Source organism: Pipistrellus hanaki (assembly GCF_964339955.1).
Source record: "Pipistrellus hanaki genome assembly, chromosome: 1".
In the NCBI taxonomy this organism is placed as follows: Eukaryota; Metazoa; Chordata; class Mammalia; order Chiroptera; family Vespertilionidae; genus Pipistrellus; species Pipistrellus hanaki.
In genome coordinates, this window is record NC_140503.1 from 196,998,485 (window position 1) to 197,024,681 (window position 26,197).

Genomic DNA, 26,197 nt, shown 5'->3' on the forward strand with positions numbered 1-26,197 from the left:
ATCCCACCATTCTTTTTAAAGTAAATGCTCTCAATAGGATGGTTTTGTGTTTTTACAGCTCGGAAGTTTTGTGTATAAGAATGTAGAACGATTTTTTTCTCCCTGGAGTTCTGGAAGTGGAATTTAATTAAAAACCCAAATCATGTGCTCCCCAAACCCGAGGACTTTCCGGGCTGCGGCACCGCCGACTGTCACATCGCAGGCGGCTGGGAACACCGCTGACCCCAAGGGCCCCCAACCCCGTTGTGCCGTCAGCCCCTGTTCTTCCAGGTGATGGCGGGGGCTTCAGCAGAGGAAGTGCACGGCACCCTCATTGAAACTCCTCTCCGCCTGGCACACTGCCCTCGCTGGGGGCACACAGTTCCCCTGCTCACCCAAGGGAGGCTGGCGCCAGACACCCTGCCCGTTTCCTAACAAGGCTGTGCGCTACACAGTGCACTTGGTTTCCTACGTTGAGGGTAAAAAAAAAAAAATAAGTGCACAGTTCTTAACATATCTTTCCTCCGCTCTATAAATAGGAGAGTAGTAAGGCTGGTGTGACTGTGTTTCCCTCCCTGGTTTCACACATACCTTTCCTTCCAAGCTCATCTTTGTGCTGTGCGTGTCTAGCCCTCTCTGGAGGGTGCTGAGCCACTCCAGTTAACGGGAACTGTGTTAGCAGTGTTTTCTGCCGCCGCCCGCACTGCCCAGTCTGTTGGCTAGTGGGCTTGAATAAAGCCCGCCCACATCATAGGACAGGGTTCGTTTTCAAAATACGCCAGGAGGATGGATGTGAGGATCGGATGCTGGATGCTTGGGATTCTTGCTGTGGGAACTGACTGGGCGCAGGCACAAAGATCAGGAGTTTAACTGTCCCAGGAACTTCTTTTCTTTTTTTTAAAATGTGTCTTCATTGTTGTACATATTGCAGATGTCCTCCCTTCCCCCCACTCTCACCAGCTCCCCCTCCCCCCAGGACTTCAGTATTGTCTGTGTCCATGGGTTACCCATATATGCATATGAGTTCTTTGATTAATCTCTCCCCCACCCCAATCCCTCTTAACTCTGAGATTCCTCAGTCTGTTGCATGCTTCCATGTCTCTGGATCTGTTTTGTTTGTCAGTTTCTTTTGCTCATTAGGTCCCACATATGCGTGAGGTCACCTGGAGAGTATGATGCTAAGTGAAATAAGTCACTTGTGTCACAACTTTCCCTCCCTCCCTCCCTCCCTCCCTCCCTCCCTCCCTCCCTCCCTCCCTCCCTCCCTCTCTTCCTTCCTTTTTTCCATTCTTCCTTCCCTCCTTCCTTCCTTCCTTCTTTCCTTCCTTCCTTCCTTCCTTCCTTCCTTCCTTCCTTCCTTCCTTCCTTCCTTCTTTCCTTCCTTCCTTCCTTCCCTCCTTCCCTAAACAAGTGTTGACTGAGTGCCCTCTGTGAGCCAGGACAGGACAGCAATGGGGCCACGTTTCTTTATATTTAGGGAAATATAAAGAAATAGCAACACCCCTAATTCCTACCAAGGGAATTGCTTTATGGAATTTGCTTTTCCTGGCATTTTGAAAGGAAAAAGAAACAAGACAGCATGAGACACTGGCCCGCGGTTTCCGGTTCTTGGCAGCAGTGTCCCCCTTCTTGGCAGCCTCTCCTCAGCGAGACGGCCACGCGTGTGCGTCTCAGACTGCAGAGTGTTTTCTCCCCACGCTGTGTGATTCCGGGCGGATCATCGGTTCTCACTGTAAGCTAACCACATGCTTCAGAGAAGCCGTGAGAACCTTGCAGGGGCTGAGGGGTCAGTAGCAGAGAGAGTGTCCCCTGCTTTCCGGCCAAGTGCGGTCAGGAGCGGTCACCACTGTCCAGTCTGCCCAAAGGTGGGCTGTGTGTCCTGCAGAGGAGCATCACCAAGTATTCCCACTGCACTCTTTCAGGACTGGAATTAAAAGTATTAGCCTGGCCAGCATGGCTCAGTGGATGACCTATGAACCAGGAGGTCACAGTTCAGTTTCTGGTGGGGGCACATGCCCAGGTTGTGGGCTTGATCCCCAGTATGGGATGTGCAAGGGGCAGCTGATCAGTGATTCTTTCTCATTGATGTTTCTATCTTTCTCTCCCTCTCCCTCTCTCTCTGAAATCGGTAAAAACATTTTTTTAATTACATATAAGTATATATATATATTTGTGTGGTAAAACACAAATGACAGCACCCCCCATTTTTAAGTGTGCTCTAAAGTAGTGTTAAGGACCTTCACATTGTTGCACAGCAGATCTCTAGAACTTTCTCATCTTATAAATCTGAAACTCTGTACCTACTGAACAACAGCTCCCTGCACAGACCCTAGTCACGACGGTCCTGCTTTCAGTCTGTATGAACTTGGCTATTCTGGAAACTTCATATTAAGGGAATCCCACAGTATGTATCTTTTGGTGCCAGGCTTATTTCACTTAGCATAAAGTCCTCAAGGTTCTTCAGCATTGTAGCATGTTAGAATCTAATTCCTTTTTAAGGCTGAATAATATTCCACTGTTACGTAGACCACATTTTGTTTCTCCATTCATCCTTTGATGGACAATTGGGTTGCTTCCCGCTCTGGGCTATTGTGACCAGTGCTGCTATGAGCATGGGTGTGCAAATAGCTCTTCAGGACTTAGCTTTCAGTTCTTCTGAGAATATACTCAGAGGTGGGATTGAGGGATCATAGGATAATCCTGTTAATTTTTTGAGGAATAACCATACTGTTTTTCTTAGTGGCTGCATCATTTTAGATTCCCACCAACATTGCATAACGGTTATGAGTTCTCCACATTCTTGCTAACACTTGTTATTTTCTGTGTTTTTTAAAAATATATTTTTATTTACTTCAGAGAGAGGAAGGAAGAGGGAGAGAGAGGTAGTAACATCAATGATGAGAGAGAATCATTGATCTGCTGCCTCCTACAGGTCCCACTGGGGATCCAGCTCATAGCCTGGGCATGTGCCCTGACTGGGAATTGAACCCTGACCTCCTGGTTCAGGAACTGACATTCAACCACTGAGCTACCGGGCTCTTTTTGTTTGTTTGTTTTTATAGTAGCCATCCTCATGTTTATAATTTATATACTGGGAAAATCTGGTTTAACATCAATTAAGAATAATGCTGTCATAAAAAAAGAATAATGCTGTCATAAAATGACATAATGTCTTTGAAAGAGCTTTGTGGATGGAAAGGTACCATATGGATATGAGGGATGAAAGGTACTATATGGATATGAGGGATGGGGTTGTCTGAGTAGAACTCATCTACTCTGCCCTGAGTGACAGCCATTTGATCCCATATATGCCTCTATCACTCACTCAATTGCACACTTTTTGAGAGCGGTGCAAGCAGTGTTAGTATCCCACTTACACTTATTTATTCTTTTTACATACATTAGTCTTTTAATTAAAAAAAAATAAAATATAAAAGCGCTACTCATATTTCAAACCACTTTTAAAGTCACTCGGTTTTTTTAAAAGTATATTTTATTGATTTTTTTTTTTTTTTTTTTTTTTTTTTTTTTTTTTTTTTTACAGAGAGGAAAGGAGAGGGATAGAGAGCCAGAAACATCAAAGAGAGAGAAATACCAATCAGCTGCCTCCTGCACACCTCCTACCAGGGATGTGCTCACAACCAAGGTACATGCCCTTGACCCGAATCAAACCTGGGACCCTTGAGCTCTATCCACTGAGCCAAAATGGCCAGGGCAAGTCACTCTTTTATTTTCATTTAAGACTGATTGGTAATTTATTTTTTTTAAATAAATCTTTATTGTTCAGATTATTACAGTTGTTCTTCTCCTCCCCGCTCCTTCCCCCATAGCTCTCCTTTACCCAATTTCCACTCCACCCTCTGCCCTTGCCCCCCACTGTCCTCATCCATAGGTGAACAATTTTTGTCCAGTCTCTTCCCACACCTCCCACACCCCGTTTCCCCTGAGGATTGTCAGTCCACTCCCTTTCTATGTCCCTGATACTATTATATTCACCAGTTTATTCTGTTCATCAGATTTTTTATTGACTTGATTTTTAGATTCACTTGTTGATAGAGATGTACTTGTTGTTCATAATTTTTATCTTTACCTTTTTCTTCTTCTTCTTCCTCTTCTTAAAGAATACCTTTCAGCATTTCATATAATACTGGTTTGGCAGTGATGAACTCCTTTAGCTTGTTCTTATCTGTGAAGCTCTTTATCTGCCCTTCAATTCTGAATGATAATTTTGCTGGATACAGTAATCTTGGTTGTTGGTTTTTGCTATTCATCACTTTGAATATTTCTTGCCACTCCCATCTGGCCTGCATAATTTCTGTTAAGAAATCAGCTGACAATCATATGGGTACTCCCTTATAGGTAACTAACTGTTTTTCTCTTGCTGCTTTTAATATTTTCTCTTTGTCTTTTGCTCTTTGCATTTTAATTATGATATGTTTGGTGTGGTCCTCTTTGGATTGCTTTTGTTTGGGGTTCTCTGTGCTTCCTGGAGTCTATTTCTTTCACCAGGTAGGGGAAGTTTTATGTCATCATTTCTTCAAATAGGTTTTCAGTATCTTGCTCTCTCTCTTCTTCTGGCACCCCCATAATTCAGATGTTGGTATGCTTGAAGCTGTCCCAGAGGCTCCTTACACTATCTTCAACTTTTTTGGATTCTTTTTCTTTTTGCTTTTCTGGTTGGGTGTTTTTTGCTTCTTTGTATTTCAAATCTTTGACTTGATTCTTGTGATCCTCTAGTCTACTGTTGGATCTCTGTATAATATTTTTTATTTCAGTCAGTGTATGCTTAATGTCTATTTGATCCTTTTTTATATCCTCAAGGGTCTTGCTAAATTTATCAGCCTTTTCTAGAAAATTCTTGAAAAACCTTATAACTGTGGTTTTGAACTCTATATCGAGTCATTTGCTTTTCTCTATTTCTTTCATTTGTAACCTGTTTCTTTGTCTCCACATTTTGGCTGCTTCTCTGTGTTGATAAAGTGGCTTTGTGTGCTAGGTGTCCTATAGGGCCTAGAGGCTCAGCCTCCCCAGTTACCTGAGGTTGACACTCTGAGTGTACCCCTTTGTGGGCTATGTGCACAGTTTTGTTGTAGTCAAGCTTTGATTGTTGATGGTACCACTGGGAGGAATTGACCTCCAGGCCAATTGGCTGTGAGGATCAGCTATGTCTATGATGGGAGAACTGTGCTGGATACACCTTTATGACTTGCTTCAGTGGGGCTTTGGTGCTCACTGAGTCTGCGCACTGAGTGTGTTCCTTATGGATCTGAGGAGTTGTAATCTGGATGGTCCTACTCTGACCACTGGGTACATTGGCTCTTGGATCTCCAAGGAGTTGCTAATTTAGCCTCTGCCTGAGGCCACCCAGCAGGAGCTATGGAGAGATCTGCAGATTCATCTTCTTTGTTTGGGGTTTGGAGGTGCCCAGATGAGGCCCAGCTATGAAGCAATTCAAGCTGCAGTGGGGCCTTGGGCCTTCTTTTGGATGTTCTGGGTCTCTCTGACTCAGCTGCAGTTTGTTAGGTAACTTTAGATTTCAAAGGGCCAGGCCATTGATATGCAAAAAGTTCTTCACACAGCTTGGGCAAAGCAGCGTCTCAGGGCAGAGCAAACAGCAATGGATGACCATCGGCCCTGCCCTAAAAGGCCCCCGGGTCTCATTGTCCCTTGGTAATCACTGCAAGCACCTCTGAGAGAAAGCCACCCTCAAGTTCCACCCGATGCCAGACAATCCAGTTTCTCCCCATATGAGTCTGAGTCCCCAGAATCTCTCCCAGAACTGGAGTTCAGAGCAATTGGGAGCTTGTGTCTCCTCCAGCTTGAAAAAGACAACAGTGCACCTAGTTGCCAGCCCTTTCCGCATGTGCTCCTCCCTACCTCTGCACTTCTGAAGCTCCTGTGAGTCTCAGTGTACTTTTCTCTTCCCTTCTAGTTGTAAAATTTCCATTCAGCCAGCCTTCCTGTGGTTCTGGATGATGTCCGTTTTGTCCTTTAGTCGTAGTTTTGAAGTGGTTGTGCAAGGCAGCAATTTTAGGTGTTTACCTATTCCGCCATCTTCGTTTCTCCTCCCCACTACACTCTACTTCTCCACAGTGCTGCACAGTGCTGGGCATACGTTAGCTGCGTAGTTGCCATTCTTGCATATGACCCCACCCAGCGTGTTTCTCCAAAAACATACCTCACCCACCCACACCTCAGCTCACCTGCCCTTCAAACAGCTTTCGAGTCCCACCTCAGGTATTGCCTCCTCACGTCATCTTTCCTTTCCTCTGGTAGATGGCTCCATCTCGTCCCTGCCAATGTGTAGGTTTCCCCTTCACAGTCCCTGTCTTACTGCATTACAGTGGATTTGCCCGTCCGATTTCACAGTGGAGTGTACGTGACAGGAGCAGGAGTAGGATTTCTCTGAAGACCCTCGGGAAGTATTTGATGAGTAACTGAATGCACTCTAAGTGAATAGGTGATCCCATTGGCAGGGCTAAAACAGTCTTTGTTGGGTCCGTGAGTCACTCAAGGAGCGAAGAGGTAGACTTCTGGGAGACACAGGTTCAAGGTCTGCCCTCTCCAAGCTGTGACAATACTCCAGCCGGAGAGTTCTGTAGGCTTATTTGCTTTCTCTCTGTGTTTTTCCCATTTCTCGCACACTCCTTAGCTTGTGACCTCTCAGGAGCTGCTGTCCTGGCTCTACAAACGTAGCTCTGTTTCCAGGTCTCCCAGGACACTGCTCCCCAACTCTCCCCAGCAACGAGAGACCAGAATCCCTCTTAGTCTATACACGCCCATTACAAAAGGGCTCTCGCAATGGGGCCCTCACAGTTCTTGCTTTTCACATCTCTGCAGTCCAGTTGCTGAGGTATATGGGTGCCCATATCTAAAACAACACCTCGGTCCAGAGCACCCACGTGTTGGGTACCTCTGAATACTATGCTGGGTCCTGGGGCGACCGTGATGAACAGCATCGACCAGCCCCACAGGGATCTCTGCCAAGTGCCAGGGAATTGTGGGGGCAGGAGGCTTCATGCTGACAGCTGATGCGCTGCTAACCTGGTGTAAAATGCAGCTGTCCCCTCTGGTGGTTCCCACTCTGAAGTATCTGAGGATGAATGCCTCGCCTCCCAGAGTTGGCATGCCTTTGAATTAAAGGTGGCAGCTCCGCTCCGGGCCCCAGCTATATGCAGTGCATTTAGATGTGGCAGAAATACTCATCCTGCCTGCAGGCATGCCCGGCCGCTGTCCTGCATCCCGATGTCCTTGCTTGGCTCGGGACTTATCCTGGGCTGCTCTGTCCCGAAGCTCAGCACTGTCCAGCTGCTGGCTGGCATCCAACACTAGGACTCCCCCCCCCCCCGCCCCCCCCATGCTCAGGTCTTCAGGGGGGCCATGCTGATTGGCCAGCTTCTGCGTGGTTTCCTGGGGAACCTCCAGTTCTCCAGGGAAATGGCTCCTGGCAGAGCATGGAAATTGCCCTATTAGCATTCGGGCTTTTTCTTATGCTAGGATGGTAGTATTTCAGTGTGCACGCTTTTTCACTATTTCAGAGGTGTGCTGGCTATTTCTTTTGCTCTCCTTCACTTTTCCTTGTTGAAATGGAATGCTTTGAACCCCAAGCCCCTTTGCATGGGGCTCTGGCATCCAGGAGACAGACTGGGCTGGGATGACAATGACAGGGGAGCTGGAGGCCAGAGAGAGCTGGTGGTGGAAGAAGTGAGAAAGGGCACAGAGACTCCGGTGTAGGTGGGGTCTGAAGAAAGGGAAGGATGAGTGAGGGATGCAGGTGAGCTGATCGGCCCCTCCAGACATCTGCCTGAGGACAGAACTGCTTGGTCCCTTGCTCCCTTTTATCCTGCCCTATGCACCTCGGAGCCTGTGGCTCCGGGAAATAGGAGCTCTGCCAGCAAATGGTTCTCGGGAGAAGGCCAAGTCTGAGGATGGGCTCGGCCCCCAGGGCGGACACCATCTGTGCTTCCCTGCAGGGCCAGGGCCCGTTCCCGCCCCAGGCTTTGCAAAGCTGAACTGAGCGCAGGGGAAGAGGTGCCTCCGCACAATATGCCGAGGTTGCCGGCTGCCCTGGCTTCACTCTAATTTGCCATTAACTCTTCTCACTGTGGCCCACAATCGCAGTGCTTATTTGGAGACCCTGAAACACAGAGCGTGGAAATCATGTGACTTAATAACTCCAGGAGAGCCGAAACCGGTTTGGTTCAGTGGATAGAGCATCAGCCTGAGGACTGAAGGGTCCCATGTTCAATTTCGGTCGAGGGCATGTACCTTGGTTGCGGGCATATCCCCAGGAGGGGGTGTGCAAGAGGCTGCTGATCGATGATTCTCTCTCATGGATGTTTCTAACTCTCTATCCCTCTCTCTTCCTCTCTGTAAAAAAAAAAAAAATAATAATAATCAATAAAATATATATTTTTTAAATAATAACTCCAGGAGACTGTGTCCTTTAAGGGCTATTTCATTGTTGTTCATTGCGGAGCCATCATCTTTATTTTTTTTTATTTAAGGAAGCACACATTATAATTTTTTTTTTAACTCACAGAAGTACAAAGAGAGGCCCTATTTTTCCTGCCCAGATAATCCCTGATGACAGTACGGAGAGCTGGGAGGGAAGGGACAGAGGGAGGGAGAGACACTCCATGTCCAAAACCAGAAAATGAGCACAATACAGTCAAGAACAAATAGTTTGCTTTTGAGATCGAATCAGCTGCCCCCTTAGGTCTCAGGAACCCAGTGGCACTCACCTGGCCAGAATGTAAATGAGGAACACCCTGGGTTTTTTAGACCAGTAAACTTGGCGAAGATCTTCCTTTTTCTGGTTAAATGACATTTTCTCCCTTCACTTTCCCCACCGCTTTCTAACTTCTACTTTGGATGCATTACACCTTTTGGAAGCTTAGAACGAAAAATGACTTTCCTATTGATGTCCCCATGCGTCTCCCAAGAAAATGAGTCTGCTTTTCGCCTTCTGAATTCGCAATCCCTCTTGCCAGTGGCTACCTTCTCATTTTCTGCTTTTTGCCTCTTTTAACGATCACGGCACACCGGGTGGTGACCTTATGACGTTGCTATAAAAGAGAGAAAGGAGGGAAAGAAACAGCGCTGTGCTTTCTGGGAAAACAGTCAGGATTAATTAACTGGTGATGTCGGTTGTGTCCTCAGCTTCTGATGCAGGAAGAAGAAAATGGGGAAGTGTCTCTTTCTGCCTGTTTTGTTTGTTTTCCACTACGCCATTAATCTCCATAAACAAGGCATGTTTCTTCAGTTACAGATCGACTAGGAAAAATGCATATGCGAAACCAGATGGGTGAAATTAACAGTTTCATTAAACTGGTTTTCCAATTGCCAGTTCTACCATTACCACCAGTGCCATCATGGCTTGGGTTTCGTGCTACAGTTGGAATTTGAACTTTAAAAAACGTGCAAAAAGGAGTTTTACTCTAGACTTATTTTTTTTGTTTTGTTTTGTTATTACTTTCACTAGTGCAGAAAATTGTTTAGATGCTTTTGCAGAGGAAATACTGATTGGTATATTTGGGGGGGGGGGGGTAATTTTAATATGTGAAAGAGCTAACGAAGCTGTCTCCACCTGCCCACGTTTCCGTGTGCCGAGTGTTTTTGAACCACGGCTTAGAGCTTCTGAATTATTTCCCTTTTGCTCCTCATTCTCCAGCAACCCCAGCTACCTGCACACTCTGCTAATGATTTCTGGGGTTCCATGCCAGGGGTCGGCGGGGCGAGTGTTTCATTTGGAGCTTCATTTGGTTTGGAGTCTCTTCGCTCCTCGGAGTCTCTTCTCTCCCATGGGCACTCGGGCAGAACTCATTATCTAGGTTGGAGTTCGGCAGAACAGGTGAGGCAGGGATGAGTTGTTAACAAAATGCTAATGTTGCCCTGCTCTGAATGTGGACAGAAGGGCATCGGAAACAGTACATATTTCAAAGTAAACATAATGCCGGGCCGGAGTGGCTGGCTCAGTTGGTTGAGCATCATTGTCCTATGCACCGAAAGGTTGCTGGTTCAACTCAGAGCACATACCTGAGTTGCAGGTTTGATCCCCAGTTAGGGAGCATTCAGAAGGTAACTGATGGATGTTTCTCTCAGATTGGTGTTCTCTCTCTCTCTCTTTCTCTGTCTCTTTCTCATTCCTTCACCCCTTTCTCTCTCTTATTTTCTCTTTCTTTCTCTCTCCCTCTCTCTCTTCCTTCCTCCCTTTTCCTCTCTAAGTATCCCTCAGAAAGGAATAGGAGGAAGTTTAAAAGTAAACATGAGTACAAGCAGAAGTAGGGTTTATTTCGCAGCTCTGTCAGAGTGCTGCAGGCACTGCACCAGGGAAGGTTCACATCCTGCCTGTCTGGGCAGCAGGATGGAATCCTCTCAGCTTGGCAAAGGGAACACCCAGAATGTGATCCCAGACTCCTGGTGGAAAAGGGTGTTGTTACTCAGATATAGCCCCACAGGTGAGCAGAGGGAACTATTCAGGGATGTTCCCTGCCATCTTGTTGGTTATAGCAAAACCAAGGGAAGCAACCCAGGAGTCTAAAAATAGAAAACTGGTAGGACAACAGCGCTTCTTTAGAACGCAAACCTATTAAGCTTTAGAATGAATGAGCCTCCAGCCATTGGCAGATACTCAAGAGATAGGGTTAATTTAAAAAAAAATATATTTTATTGATTTTTGAGGGAGAGATAGGGTTAATTTAAAGAAATATGTTTTATTGATTTTTGAGAGAGAGAGAGAGAGAGAGAGAGAGAGAGAGAGAGAGGAGAGAGAGATTGGTTTCTTCTCCTATGCACCCCAACTGGAGATCAAACCTGAAACCTGAGTATATGTCTTTCCTGGGAATTGAACTAGCAACCTTTTGGATCATGAGATGTCACTCAACCAATGGAGCCAGACAGCCAGGGCTGAGATATGGTTAATTTCTAAAAGCTGAGGGTCAGAATCTATAGGAACTTTTTGGAAGAAATATGTGTATGCATATATGCAAAGAGATGTGTATATGAATTATTGTCAGTGCAAAGGAAAAGTCTGGAAGCATGCATACCAAGCTTTTAACAGTGTTTCCCCTCACTATTAAAGAAAGCTTGGGAGAATATTTGTTTAAATGATGAGAATCATTTTGCTACCCCTGACACAAAAACATATTGAATTACTTGATTGTTTTTTTTAATTCTTATTTTATAATGATTATTCTTATTAAAATATCCTAAAGCCGCAGCATTTTCTCAAAATCTTCATTAGAATCATATATGCTGCCTGTTTACAGCCCATTTTTAATTAGTGAAGAAAACTTTAATGGAGTTTATTGTAATTTTGAAGCAAAATCCCTGAAACAGTGACTACTTCTAATGATAAAAAGGGCCCTGTTTTTAAATCTCCTGAGAATAAGTAGGTTTTAATTGGGGAGGCAGGGAAAGAAGGATAGAGACAGAGGGAACTTCTGTTTTTATATTATACAAATCACTGTTTGATTTTTTTTTTTTTCTTTACAAAAAGCCACTATTTCTTTAGGGATTAAAAAATACAGAAAGAGGAGCAAATTCCATTTGTTCAGTGATGTGATTTTCTTTCTCAGCACCTACCACGGGATGGAGAGAGTAATGGCTCAGACCCTGTGAGGGCTGGAGCAGAAGTGCCAGGAGCCAGGACATGTGACTTCTTAGCTCTGGGCGCAGGTGGCCGGTGGCCTTCCCCAAAGCTTAGCAGGAAAGACACATGCCACCTCTCAGGTGGCTCCAAGCTGGGCTCAGCCACTCTCCAGCTACCATAACCTTAGACAGGTTCATTAGACCTCTCCAGACTCCGGCCCCCTCTTCTGAAAAAAAAAAAAAAAATGAGGGTGCTAATTATAGTACCACCTCATAAAATGGTTGAGATGACGTGACATACTGCTAATTTGGCATTTTGTAAGCCTTCAAGAAACGTTGACTAGTTATTGTGTTTAGAAACCCACGAGAAAATTTGGAGACAAAAACATAGGAGAGCATCTCAAAGCAAGTTTCTGTGGCTCAACATTTTAGGACAGCACCTAGGAACTAATCCTGAAATAAAATACGTTCTTCTTCAGAGAGTCTTAGGCGGGGGGGGGGGGGTCCTGGAAGTTTCGGTGATCCTGATTGGGTGATGACTTATACTAGTTGAGTAAATTACTCCCAAGGTGCTGTCTCAGCGATATAAGGCACATCCTTTTCCCCGGGATCCTAGGCTGCCATTTGGTGCCAAAGGAAAAGCTATTTACAGAATGACACCGTGGCATCCCCAATGGGTTTGATTTATCTCCCCACAAGGTGGTATATTTTAGGGCTCTGCAGAACCAACCATATAAATACCTTAGGGAGGGGGTTAATTGGCTTTTCCCTCTTCTGTCGAAAGCCACGTCGATCCCACGGTAACTAATTGCGTGGGCTGTGAATTGTGTGACTTACAGTGCCGACGCACCAACGTGAGTCCGTGCTGGAGATCGGCGGGATGATGTTTGAGAAGGCTGCAAAGAGACTCTCCAGTGTTGATGGTCTTCACCACATTAGTTCCGTGGTCCCCCTCCTGATGGATGCCAGCTGCTGCGGGTATCATAAAGCATCCTACTACCTCGCGGTCTTTTATGAAATTGGATTAAACGTACCTCGGGATCGGCTGCAGGTAGAGTATTTCATGGGCTCCCGGGGTATCCATCACCCACGTTATATTTGCAGCGTAATGCTCTCATGCCCCCGGTGGACCTGGACAGATGCATGCTCCAGATCTCCTTTCGAATCTTTACATCAAGACCAACATCCTAGCCCGGCCGGTGTGGCTCAGTGATTGAGTGTCAGCCTATGAACCAGTAGGTCACAGTTTGATTCCCTGTCAGGGCATGTGCCTGGGTTTCAGGCTTGATCCCCAGTGGGGGGGCATGTAGGAGGCAGCCAATCAATGATTCTCTATCATCATTGATATTTCTATCTATCTGTGTGTCTCTCTCTCTCTCTCCCTTTCTCTCTGAAATTCATAGAAATATAGTTGTGTTTTTTTTTTTTAAAGAAAATATCAATATCCTAGGGCTGGGCTCAATACAGGCTCTGGCTTTCAGTGTCCCTTCCTAGGCTCTGGGATGTGACTGGTCCATGCTAAGGAACAGTTTGGGCAGGGCTTACCAGAATCTCGGCCCTTCACGAACAGGCACTTCTTACCCAATTCTTGTAACTGTTCTGGCTGTGGGACCATTACCCCATGACTTCTTAGCTAAGGGGAGTCATGTGGACCTAGAAACCAAGTATTGACACATCCAGCCTTCAAAATAGAAGCTATCCCAGCCGGTTTCATTTTTGCTTCTGGATCCAGATGTGTCATGTCCCTTGCGTAACATTTAGAATCACGTTTGTGTTAAGTGCTGCTGAACGGTCCCCGGTCACCTTTTTTCTGGATTTGTTCACCATGGGTTTGGAGAGTCCTACTGCTTAGACAGGCCCAGGTGGCTCCGTTTTCTGTTTTGTTTTTCGGTGATGCCTTTGTGCCTGACTCTGGCTTGTAGAAACTCGTGAGGGATGGCATGCTTTCCCGAGTCCCTGAGGCAATCCCCACCAAGGTGGAATAGTCTAGAAGATTCTAGCCCTGTCTCTGTCATAAAGTGGCTGGCTAGTTGGCCATAGACAAATGACTTCACCTCTCTGGGCCTCTATTTCCTCAACTATGAAATGAGGCTGTTCCATCATTTGACCTCAAAAGACCCTTCCTAACACTGACATTCTGAGTGCATGAGGTTGGGACATGGCCCACGCTTCAGATCACCTGGCCATAGAAGGTATAGCTGAAGCAGACCAGGGACCCTTAAAACAATGGGCAGATACACAGATATACTCTGGAGAAGGTAGGAAAGGCCCCAGTTTTCACTGAAGAAGGACAAAAATCAAGGAATTTTAAGCTATTAGACATGTAGAAGGTGAGATATCTGGGAATCTGTAAACATGAATCTGTGGCTGTGCCTTCTCTAAAGAGATTTTTAAGGCCTGTTAACATGCTTTGGAATGACTAGGATCCTATAAGGACGGACCCCACGACCTTTCAGTGGTTGGATTTTAAGACCCTTATCTCCATTTCTTCCTAACAGGGCATGTTGTATAGCTTGGTCGGAGGCCAGGGCAGTGAGAGGCTGTCTTCAATGAATCTTGGGTACAAACACTTCCAGGGGATTGACGACTACCCCCTGGACTGGGAGCTATCCTACGCTTACTACAGCAACATCGCCACAAAGACTCCCTTGGACCAGCACACGCTTCAAGGAGATCAGGTACGAAAGACAAGTGGGAGGAAGTGGTCGTGGCCCTGCCCACCAAGGCTTCCTGAATTTTCATAAGGTGCCCCTGTGGCTGTCTACCTCCGCTGGCCTCCTGAGGGTGAGCGTCACTGCATGGAGAGCAAAGCTTTCTTGCATTCTCCACTTCCTGTTTCCTGTCTGTGCTCTCAGGCTGAATGTGGGAACCATCCTCCATGTGTCCATGAAAAGCTTTTCGTGAATGGGAAGACTAGTACACAAAGGGTAGATCTGGCCCTGAACGCATTTTGATTTTGCAAGAAAATGTGTACCACAAATATAGGTGTCTTGACTTGGTTCCAAGACCATGTGACATGGTAGGTCCAAAGATGTTAGGGGACATTGCGTCAAATGGAAGGGGGGAGAGATAGTAAACCAAGGGCTCCTATCAGTATGTAATGAGCAAGAAGGGTCTCTGACATAAGGAAGCAAGCTCTGTCCCTAGCTTTGCTCCCACGGCTGGCTGCCTTAAGAAGCGTCATTCCCATTGCTGGCCCAGTGGTCCCATGTGACTGACAGCCTGTGATGCTGGCACAAACTCCAGCACCTAATTTTGCAGGCTCCCAAATCTCTTTGACTCCTTGGGCAAAGCTATCAATGGCTCATATCAACTCACAGAGTGTAGTGCATTATGTTAGACCAACCGATGGTTGTTTCCAGACTTGAATGGGTGGCAGCAAATAAAAAGGTATGAGGAAAGGAGACAGTGTGAGAAAAAAAGGGAGGATGTCTCCAGATGACAGAGATTTGTATCCAGTGGGGCACACCCTGATGCAGTTAGCTTCTTGGAATGTGTTTTATATACACTGAGTGGCCAGATTATTATGATCTCTGAATGCATAATAATCTGACCACTCAGAGAGAGAGAGAGAGAGAGAGAGAGAGAGAGAGAGAGAGAGAGAGAGAGTGTGTGTGGTGTGTGTGGTGTGTGTGGTGTGTGTGTGTATGAGGCCCAGTGCCTCATGAATTCATGCAAGGGTGGGATCCAGCCAGCCTGGCCAGGGGGAGGGGATATGAGCGGTTGGCTGGCTGGCCTGACAGTCAAACTCCTGGTCAAGGGGACATTTTGCATATTAGCCTTTTATTATATAAGATATACACTGAGTGGTCAGATTATTATGAAATCATAATAATCTGGCCACTCAGTGTGTGTATATATATATATATATATATACATATATATATATATATATATATATATATATATATATACATATATATATATATATACCTTCTTTCTCCAGAAAGGATTTAAGATGTTTTAATCGTCTAGCACTGGAGATGGTTGAGAGGAAGCACCAGGAGTCAGCAATGTTTCTCTGTAAAGGGACAGTTAGTAAATATTTTAGGTTTTGCCTATATAGTGTCTGTTGCAACTACTCAACTCTGCTGAAGACAATATATAAATGACAAGGGGCCTGGGTTTGTGCAGCCGCAGATAGTACATAAGCTTCATTGCTGGGTTTGGCCTTGATCTAGGCCTGTGGTCGGCAAACTGCGGCTCTTTGGCCCCTTGAGTGTGGCTCTTCCACAAAATACCACGGCTTGGGCGAGTCTGTTTTGAAGAAGTAGTGTTAGAAGTTTAAGTTTAAAAAATCTGGCTCTCCAAAGAAATTTCAATCGTACTGTTGATATTTGGCCCTGTTGACTAATGAGTTTGCTGACCACTGCCCTAAGCCATAAGCTCCTGATTTTCCCTGCTTATACTCTGTGAGCCAAGGGGAGGGGCCTGGCTAGGGCAGGGTCGTGGAGTCAGGCTGAGCAGCTAATTGGGAACCAGACCCCTCACTGTGCCCTCAGAAACCCACAGTGCAAAAACCGTGTGCTTTGATGATGGGGAATGGATGGTTTCCGGAAAAGAAATCCACAGTGACCGCTGTGCAGTTATGAAATAAATGACTCGGAGATACATGCCGTCGGTGCACATTAAACATGAGTCAGGCTATAAAACACCAAAGGGCTGTCGGTGTAGACATCCAATTCCTTTAGAAAGTGACTGCTTTGCAATGAACTTACACATTCTTATCATCATCATATGTATTCTCTCAGTGCTTATGGGCCAAGGGCAAAATTTGATCGCCATTTGACAGGAATTAATTTAATTGATAAAGTTTTGCCTTTAATTCTACTGAAAAAACATTTCATACAAAATCAAGCCACAGAATAATACTGGCCATTGTTCTACTAAGCCTGGATATGTTTAATGATGCTCTATATGTATAATATAACTTTTAAGAATCCTAATTCAGCATAAATTAGCAACGGGAAATGGTATGTTTCTAACAAGATCCTCTCCTTTTGAAGATTTGACACATGAAACGTTATGATTATGAAAGAAAATGTTTAATTGGTCAGAACCAGCGAAGATGAATAGAAATGATCCATCTTGCAGCTGAAAAGTCGTCTGATTAAGAATGCTAAATACGAATTACACAGTTAGAAGAGTTGCATCATAGCTCATTTTCTTAAGAATGTGTAATTAATGGCTGCTTGAGAATCTAAGCAGGTGTCATACGTTGATGTAAATGTCCTTTTGTGGAGAAATCTATTAGCTCGGCGGCAGCACGTAGCAGAGGAGGAGATCTAGGAGGCCAGACCTCTAATTAACCAGCCGAGGACCCGTCAGAAATTCTTCCCTTGATTCCTGTGTCATTATCTCTTTTATGTACCTCTCGGTTCCCATCACTCCATCTCCTTTATGAGGATCCTCACTTCACATCACTTCTTTACGGTTTCATGGGGCTCCGCTTCTGATTGCAGAGAAAGAAGATGGTCTCGGGTTTTGTTTGTTTTTGTGGCTGAATCACAGATGTGTTCCTCTCAGTCTCTCAGCACTATTTTTTCCGCCAGATTTGGTCCACAGCCTCCTCTCTCTATGCCTGCCAGCAGGAAGGGGGTCTCAGCTCATCCACACCCCGCTTTCAAGTTCTCTACATGCTGATGATGCTCAAACCTTCCTCTCCATCTGAGCTCTTTCTTACACCCCATAATTTCGATCTTCACCGCAAAGGCAGCCCAGGATCTCCTCCCCTGGTTTCCCACAAACACCTTAACCATCTTTGATCCCCCCATCATCTGATCAATTACAGTCCACAACAGCTTTCATGCCATTCTGTCTCTTCCCATTTCTTTTTTTTTTAAAATAAATCTTTATTGTTCATATTATTACAAGAGTTCCTCATTTTTTTCCCCTCCACCAGGTTCCCACCCCACCCTCTGCCCTTTCCCCACCCCCCATTGTCCTCATCCATAGGTGCACAGTTTATGTTCAGTCTCTTCCCACACCCCCCACTCTTCTTTTCCCCGAGAATTGTCAGTCCACTCTCCTTCCATACCTCTGATTCTATTATATTCAACAGTTAATATTGTTCATCAGGTTTTTTAAATTCCGCTGGTTTTTAGATTCACTTGTTGATAGTTACATATTTGTTGTTCATAATTTTTATCTTTATTTTCTTCCTCTTCCTAAAGAACCCCCTTTAGCAATTCATATAATTCTGGTTTGGCGGTGATGAACTCCTTTAGCTTTTTTTTTATTAGTGAAACTCTTTATCTGGCCTTCGATTCTGAGTGATAGCTTTGCTGAGTAGAGTATTTTTGGCTGTAGGTTCTTGCTATTCATCACCTTGAATATTTCTTGCCATTCCCGTCTGGCCTGCATGGTTTCTGTTGAGAAATCAGCTGACAATCATATGGGTGCTCCTTTATAGGTAACTACCTGCTTTGCTCTTGCTGCTTTTAATATTCTCTCTTTATCTTTTGCTCTTGGAATTTTAATTATGATGTGTCTTGGTGTGGTCCTCTTTGGATTCCTTTTGTTTGGGGTTCTGTATGCTTCCTGGACTTGTAAGTCTATTTCTTTCACCAGATGGGGGAAGTTTTCTGTCACTATTTCCTTCAATATGTTTTCAGTATCTTGCTCTCTGTCATCTTCTGGAACGCCCATAATTCTGATGTTGGTTCGCTTGAAGTTGTCCCAGAGGTTTCTTACACTATCTTCAACTTTCTGGATTCTCTTATCTTCTTGCTTCTGCGGAGGAGTGTCCTCTGACTCTTTGTGTTCCAAATCTTTGACTTGATTCTTGCGATCTTCCATTCTGTTTTTAGGAGTCTGTATAATATTTTTTATTTCAGACAATGTATTCTTTATTTCTAGTTGATCCTTTTTCATATATTCATAGATATTGTTTATTATATCGGCCTTTTCTATGAGATTCTTGAAAAACCTCATAAGCGTGGTTTTGAAGTCTATATCCAGTCGCTTTTTGTCCTCCATTTCTTTTGTTTGTGATCTGTTTCCTTGTTTTGGCATTTTCACTGCTTCCCTGAGTAGGGTGGGAGGATCAGCTGTATCTATGCCAGGAGACAGCCTTATTTGACTAGACTTGGAAAACTGCAAGAGCCTCTGTGCTCAGCTTGGATGGGGCAGAGTTTCAGGGTGGAGCCTACAGCCTTGGCTTCTGGTTAGCCCCACCCTATGAGGTTCCTGAGTCTCAGTGTTCCTCAGTGTCCTTTGGTACTCGCTGCAAGCACCTCTGAGAAAAAGGTGCCCTAGAATTTCACCTGCTACCAGTCTAGTCTCTCCCCCAACGAGCCTGCAACTGGGGTTCAGTGCAGTTGGAAGTGTGGTTAAGAGCAGTCCGGAGCTTATGTCTCCTTCCCGCTAGGGCAATCCAGCTGCTCAATCAATAGTCAGTCCTCTGCACACAATGTGAGTGACTCCGGGGCTCTGCCTTTCGCCACTCCCCTGAGCTTCCGCCTTACAGCCCAGATCCCCCAGGGTCTCACTCAGAACTGGGGTTCAGTGCTGTCGGAACTGGGGTTCAGCACAGTCCGGAGCTTTTATCTCCTTCCCGCTAGAGAATGCCAGCCACGCACTCTGCCGCCCCTTCTCTCCTGCTCTGTCCTTTCCGCGCATGCAACGTGTCTCCGTACCTTAGGCTTTTACAGCTCCTCTGATTTTCCTTCTGGTTTTCTCTTTCCTTCTCGTAGAATTTCCAGTCAGTCAACTTTCCTGTAGTTCTGGATAATGTCCACTTTATATTTTAGTTGTATTTTTTGAAATTGTTGTGTGAGGCTGCAGTTAGGCAGTTACCTATGCCGCCATGTTGGTTTCTCTCCCAGTGTTTTGTCTTTTCCCATTTCCATCCCTGCTGCCACAGTCTACAGCCTACATTTGTCCTTCATCGCCTCTCCTCTGAGCCCCTGTGACAGCCTCCTGTACGGGCTGAATTATGTGCCCTCTCCCCACATTCATATGCTGAAGCCCTTGCCCCCAGTACCTCAGACTGTGACTGTTCTTGGACATAGGGCCTGTATAGAGGCAATTGAGTCACAGTGGAGTCATTAGGTGGCCCTAATCCAGTAGGACTCTGTCCTTACAAGAAAAGGAGATGAGAATGCAGACAAAACAGACAGAGGAATGACCCTGTGAGGATCCGGTGAGAAGGTGGCCATCTGCATGCTAAGGAGAGAAGCCTCAGGAAATAAACTGAATCTGCTAACATCTCAGACTCCTGGTCTCCAGAACTGAGGAAATAAATGTGTGTGGTTTGAAGCACACAGGCTGGGGTATTTTGTCATGGCAGCCGTAGCAAACTAATATACCTCCCAACTGCCACTAGTCTTGTCCCTTCCCATGCTCATAAAGGCCAACTTGGGCTGTCGATAATGGAGGTTCAAAACCTGGCTACGCATCACAATTACCTGGTGGCTTAAAGAATACATCTACACAGACTACAACCCATAATCTTACAGAAGTGAGGTGGGCCCAGACGTATAACACGCATTTACACTGAGTAGCCAGATTATTATGAGCACCCCATCAGTACTTTGTTGGGCCACCTTTTGCTTTTAATACTGCAGTGAGTCTTCTTGGCATTGACTCCACAAGATGTTGAAAGGTGATGTGAGGAATCTGACACATGCCTGATGAATAGCACTATCATGAATAGTTCTGTGAGATTTGATGGTTGTGGAACCAGCTGCCTGATGGCTCTTTTAACTTTGTCCCATGAATGCTCAGTTGGATTTAGATCTGGTGATTGTGGGGGCCGCTTAAGCAAGGTAAAGTCTCCCTCATGTTCTTGAAATCTCTCCTGCACAATACGAGCACTGGGTCATGACACATTGTCTTGTTGGAAGAAGCCATCTCCATTGGGATACGCCATCAACATGATAGGATGAACTTGATCAACAATGATACTTAGGTATGTTGTGTTATTCAGATATTGTTCCACACGAATTAAAGGGCCCAAATCATGGCAGGAAAACATACCCCAAATCATAACACTGCCCCCGCCAGCTTGAAGGGTTGTACTCACGCATGTGGGGTGCATGCTTTCACGCTGTTTCTGCGAAATTCTCACTCTGCCATCTGCATGACGCAACTGGAAGCGTGATTCTTCAGACTACATGACTTTTATCCAATGCTCGACTGTCTAATCCTTGTGTTCCTGTGCGAATTGGAGACATTTTATCTTGGTAACTGCAGAGAGCAAAGGTTTTTTTTTGAACAGGCCTTCAGTTCCCATATCCCATACGATGCAGTGCACGGCTAATTTGCCTATAAACGTCAGGTGGTCATAATAATCTGGCCACTCGGTGTATATATATGTGTGTGTGTGTGGAAGTGTAAAAGCTCCTCAGATGACCCTAATGTGCAGCCGGTGTTGAGAAGTACTGAGCCAGAGCACTAGGTCCAGCTCGTCATGTAGGAGACACTCCTTGCCTGGTTTCTCTCTGCTGCCCCAGCCTCAGCTCTCAGCCATCCCCACCCGGTGTGCCCACCCAGGAGAAACTAAGTTTTTGGTCACACTTCCAGGCCTTGCTGGGTCTCCTCTGCTTGGGGTCCTTTCTCCATGCTCACCAGCCTTTCCCTGCCTGCTGACTCCTCTCCTACTTGAACACAAGGCTCAAACTTCACCTCCTCCTCCTGACCTTCCCTTTGCTATGACCCTTGGAACCAGGCACCTCCCTACCATGGCCCTTATGGTGAGTGTTGGGTACATGGTCATAGGCCTGGCTTCCCCAGTAGACTGCGTTCTGAGACAGGCACCTTGTCTACTCACATCACTGGCCCCAGAGCCCAGCCCTGTGTTTGACATACAGTTGGCGCTCATTGTTTACCGATCGGATGATGGGCAGGCTGGGGGGTGCACAGCGTCCAGTCCAGTGATGAACACAAAGGGACTGTAATTTATTGTTGACTCTGGTGCTTTGTGATGCGACCGGTGTTCATTGTGGACGGCCAGTACCCAGAGCAGTGGCTGTCAACTCTTTCTCTTGCATTCGACACCGCATAGTATGTGGCACCCCCTTTTGGGGAAATCTTGGGTACTTGCTTTCTGATCTCTCCATAGTTACTGACAATATTCCCTCATTCTTACTTTAAAATCCCAAAATGTTACATTTTAACAAAGAACACACACACACCTCCTATTGGGAGCCAGCCAACCATGATAGCGGAATATATATATATATATATATATATATATATATATATATATATAATTGATTTTTTTTACAGAGAGGAAGAGAGAGGGATAGAGAGTTAGAAACATTGATAAGAGAGAAACATCGACCAGCTGCCTCTTGCACACCCCCTACTGGGGAGGTGCCCACAACCAAGGTAAATGCCCTTTACCAGCATCGAACCTGGGACCTTTCAGTCTGCAGGCTGACCCTCTATCCACTGAGCCAAACCAGTTTCGGCCATGATAGCTGATTTTAACACACACACACACACACACACACACACAGACACACACACACACACACACACAGAGGCAGGTGCACAATGGGGGCTCCTATAGGCCCCGGAGGAGGTTAGTGGAGGTCGCTGGTTTAAGTGGAAGCCCTGAAACGGCTCTGCACTGAGTTCCCCGGGGTCTGACTGCACCCTCACATTTCACACCCCCAGAGAACGCAAGTGATGGGAAGGGGCGCTGCTGAAGGCCTTTGTGCCCAGCTGCCAAGTTGGCGGGTTTTCCTTCCATCCTCTTTTCTCTGTCTCTTTCTCTCTCCCCTGTCCCCCACTGTTTCCCTCCCTCTCTTTTCTTCTCTTCCTTTTTTCTTCCCTTCATTTCCTTCTCTCCCTTCTTTATATCCATCCCATTTTTTTTCTTTCTCTCTCCCTTTTTCTTTTTTCTTCCCTCCCTCTCTCATTCCCTCCCTCCCTCCCTTCCTCCTTCCCTCTCTTCTTCCCTTCTCTTTCTTCCTTTGAACAAGTTAAGAAGGAAAAAAAAAAGAAAAACAACTCAAAATCCAAATTCTCTAATCAGCCAAAAAACTTCTAGGTGAGAATTCCACTATTTGAGCTGTGCAAGGTCAGGAGGTTATAGGCTTGTCTCAGACGACTATGTCCCCGGAGTTTAAGCTGAAGCACCCGCTCGTTAGCCAGACGGTTAGCAAAGAGTTAATAACACAAGAAAGTGGCTCGTGCCCAGGCAGGATTCCAGGCGCTCTTATTGCTGGTGGAGGACTTCTCGAGGGAGCTGATCAGAGCCCTGTGGTCAGACTGGAGCCAACCCGGCTCCCAGGGCCAGATCTACAATGTGACCTTGGCTTCACCTTCTGCACCTCGGTTTTTGCTTTGTGTATAAATTGAAGACAGTGTTATTTGGGTCACAGCCCTGTTGTGAGGACCAAATGGAAAAAACAACAACAAAAAACAGTTGTTAAACATCCAGCACACAGTTGGTTTCAATAAAAGCCCGTGAGCTCTTATTCTCACTGTTGCCCTTTGCTTGGTGGCCTCCCGAGTCAGGCATTTGGCAGGAATTACCACCTGCTGGGTTCTGAGTCCTTGCACTGTCCCCAAGTCTCAGTGCCCCAGTGCCTGAGGGACCTCTGACTCCACATGGTGACAGTGGAGAAGGCAGCTAAAAGACTGCCTTCTCAGGAATGGGGTTGTAGGCGAGTTTGTGAATCTAAGTACTTTTTTATTTGTTATTGCCTTTTTTGTTAATCGTCACCCAAGGATATTTTTCCATTGATTTTTACGGTAGAAAGAGTGGAAGGGATGGGGAGAGACAGGAGAGAAACATCAATGCGAATCAGACACATTGATTGGCTGCCTCCCACAGATACTCCGGCCAGGGCCAGGAATGGAGCCTGCAACCTAGGTACGTGCCCTGGACCGGAATCGAACTTGGGACTCCTTAGTCCTTGGGCCCACACTCTCTCCACTGAGCCAAACCAGCTAGGGCATAAGTACTTTCTAAAATGAACCAACAGAGCTGAAACCAGTTTGGCACAGTGGTTAGAGCGTCAGCCTGTGGACTGAGGGGTCCCAGGTTCGATTCCCGTCAAGGGCATGTGCCTTGGTTGCGGGCACATCCTCAGTGGGGGTTGTGCAGGAGTCGGCTGATCAATGTTTCTCTCTCATCGATGTTTCTAGCTCTCTATCCGACTCCCTTCCTCTCTGTAAAAAATCAATAAAATATATTTAAAAATATATAAATAAATAAATAAATAAATAAATAAATAAATAAATAAATCTAACCAACAGAGAGGCCAGAAGGGAAATCATTTCCTTGTTCTCTGAGGCTTCCTTCCCAGATCCAATCCCACCCCTCCGCCTGTGGCTGCATGGCCTGCGAAGCCCTCGCCAGGACTCCTTGCAGTACTGCTGATAGATTCATTATGCCTAAGGGGAAGCCGAGAAACAACGGGTCCATTTTTTTTTTATAAACAGCCAAATTTTATACTTCAGAAATGAATCTTATTTTCTTCAGAGGAATCAGAGACCTGGGAGGCTGTTCACAAATTCAAACCTCTTGTGCACTTTCCCTGCGGGTCGGTCTCAAGCGCCTCCAGCACATCCCTGTGTGCATCCTCGGAGCGAACCCGCCCTCTTCTTTGCGAGGTGGATTGAATTTTTGGAAATAGCCCAGAGGTATCTGAAGCTGAGCCTGCTAAATAAAAAAGATTAGTCATGCAGGATAATAACACTTTGGGATAAAAAAAATAAGGTTATTCTTAGAAAATATTGATTTACCTTTTCGGATGCTACGTTAATCTGGCTCTGAGATCGGAGGCACAGGAGCAGACTGCTGAACAGGCTTATGCATCAGAAGTGGAAGTGGAATAGTACATTGTGTCCTCCCAAGGCAAAAGCTTCCATAGGAACAAAAATCCTCATTTAGATACATTGGCTGTGATGCATTTGTTTAGAAAGAACTTGATCTGATGACATATATAGTGGACAACCCTCACTTATCAATTATCCATAGAGTTTTCCTTGAGCAATGCCTGGTTGAAGAGTGATGTCCCATCTTGAGCATGCCCCTATCATTTAGATGTTTCCTGTCTCCTTCTCTTCCTTTCCTCCTTCTCTCCCTCCCTCCCGGCCTCCCATCCTTCCTTGCCTCCTTCCTCTCTCCCTTTTTAGGCATATGTGGAAGCAATTAGACTCAAAGATGATGAAACACTCAAGGTACAAACCAAAGAAGATGGGGACGTCTTTATGTGGCTGAAGCACGAAGCTGTCCGAGGCAACGCGGCGGCGCAGGTAAGGGTGTGGCCCACTGTCCTGAGATTCTCAGCGGTGACAGACCAGCTTATGCCGTGGTAACAAAATCCCCCAGCCACAGTGGCTTAAAACAATGCTGGTTTACACCATGCTCACACTACCTGTCCAGTGGCCGTTGGTATGGGCTGAGCTCTCACAGGAACTCAAGCTGGCAGCACAGGCTGGCTCTTGGCGCCTCTTCTCAGAAAGTGGCACAGGTCACTCCTCACATTGCATTGGCCAAAGCAAGTCACTGGGTCACTCTTGACTCAGGGAGGCCTGCCGTGTAGTCCAGCCCTGAACACAGACAGGGACAGCACCACCGTGTTTATAGCCAGTCCTAAAGACCACCGTGGACACTCCCGTGCATGAGACAGAAACAAAAAGAAGCATCTTGGAGTGCAGAAGAGAGTAGATGGGCATCAAGAAGGCCATGAACTCAGCTAGAATAACAGAAAACTATGTGCCAAAAAGTAGACCCTGTCTCTTGAACATGTCTTGTCTCTGGGTGGACTTTTAAGATTTACTAGAAAGGACAGGGGGCTGGGGAATGTCCCCTATCTGCCTTTTAGCCTTGATTTCACTCTGAAGCTGAGGTCCGGATGGGAGCTGGCAAAAGTTGATTGCACCGGGAGGGTGGGGCCTCCTTCCCAAGGGATTTAGCTTCATGCTTCTGGGTCTGCTAGGCCAGAAGACCAGAAATGGAAAGAGAAAGGAAACAGCAGAGAACAAATACATTGACAAGCACACATTTCAGACACTAGTAGTAACGTGTCTCCCACCCTCTGTAGAAGTCCTCCTAGCCTTTCAGGAGAAACTTCACTGGAAGTTGTATTTGGCAGAGAGTGGGTGGGGGAGGGGAAGGGAAAAGAAGGAGATGAGAAAAGAAGCAGAAAGAAGGCAGGACAATCAGGGGCCCACATGGGGCCAGACTGTTAACAGACGTTGCTACTGGCTCCATTCTTGGGCATCTGTCCCCAGCCTGCATGCTTTCTGGTGCAGGAAGGAGTTCCAGTGCATAGTCTGGAAGGGCCCCTGCTAGGTCCACTTCCGGGTGCTTTAGAGCCTGCGTGAACTTTCCCAGCAATGGATACTTCTTCCTTCATTCATTCATTCACTTTGTTGAGTGGTTTCTATGAGTTCTGCTGGGTGGAAGCTGAGGGGACAAGGGCAGACAAATCACATTTTGGGGTTTCTATCCCCCAGAGGACTCCCAGTCTTGAGTATAATTGTGAAGCCAGACTTGTGGACAAATGCTGGGCTAAGAAGAGATAGATGCCATGGAAAAGACACCCTACTTGGTAGAGATGTACTAAGGCCTCGACGCTGCTCACTGGGCCAAGAGGGCGGGCAGTACCTCTAGACGGGGGCTCTGGAGAGAGGAGACAACGTGGTTTGGCCCTGGGTGCCA

At 46.0% G+C, this 26,197-nt stretch overlaps 1 protein-coding gene across 1 annotated transcript in view; it reads left to right on the forward strand.

Moving 5' to 3' along the window:
- SEL1L3 (SEL1L family member 3) overlaps window positions 1-26,197 on the forward strand; it is a 114,291-nt gene that overhangs the window by 46,794 nt on the left and 41,300 nt on the right. The window contains exons 10-12 of the mRNA XM_084890501.1: window positions 12,411-12,622; window positions 14,070-14,249; window positions 24,667-24,786. Coding sequence (XP_084746627.1) covers window positions 12,411-12,622; window positions 14,070-14,249; window positions 24,667-24,786 — 512 coding nt within the window. The remainder of the gene's footprint in view (window positions 1-12,410; window positions 12,623-14,069; window positions 14,250-24,666; window positions 24,787-26,197) is intronic.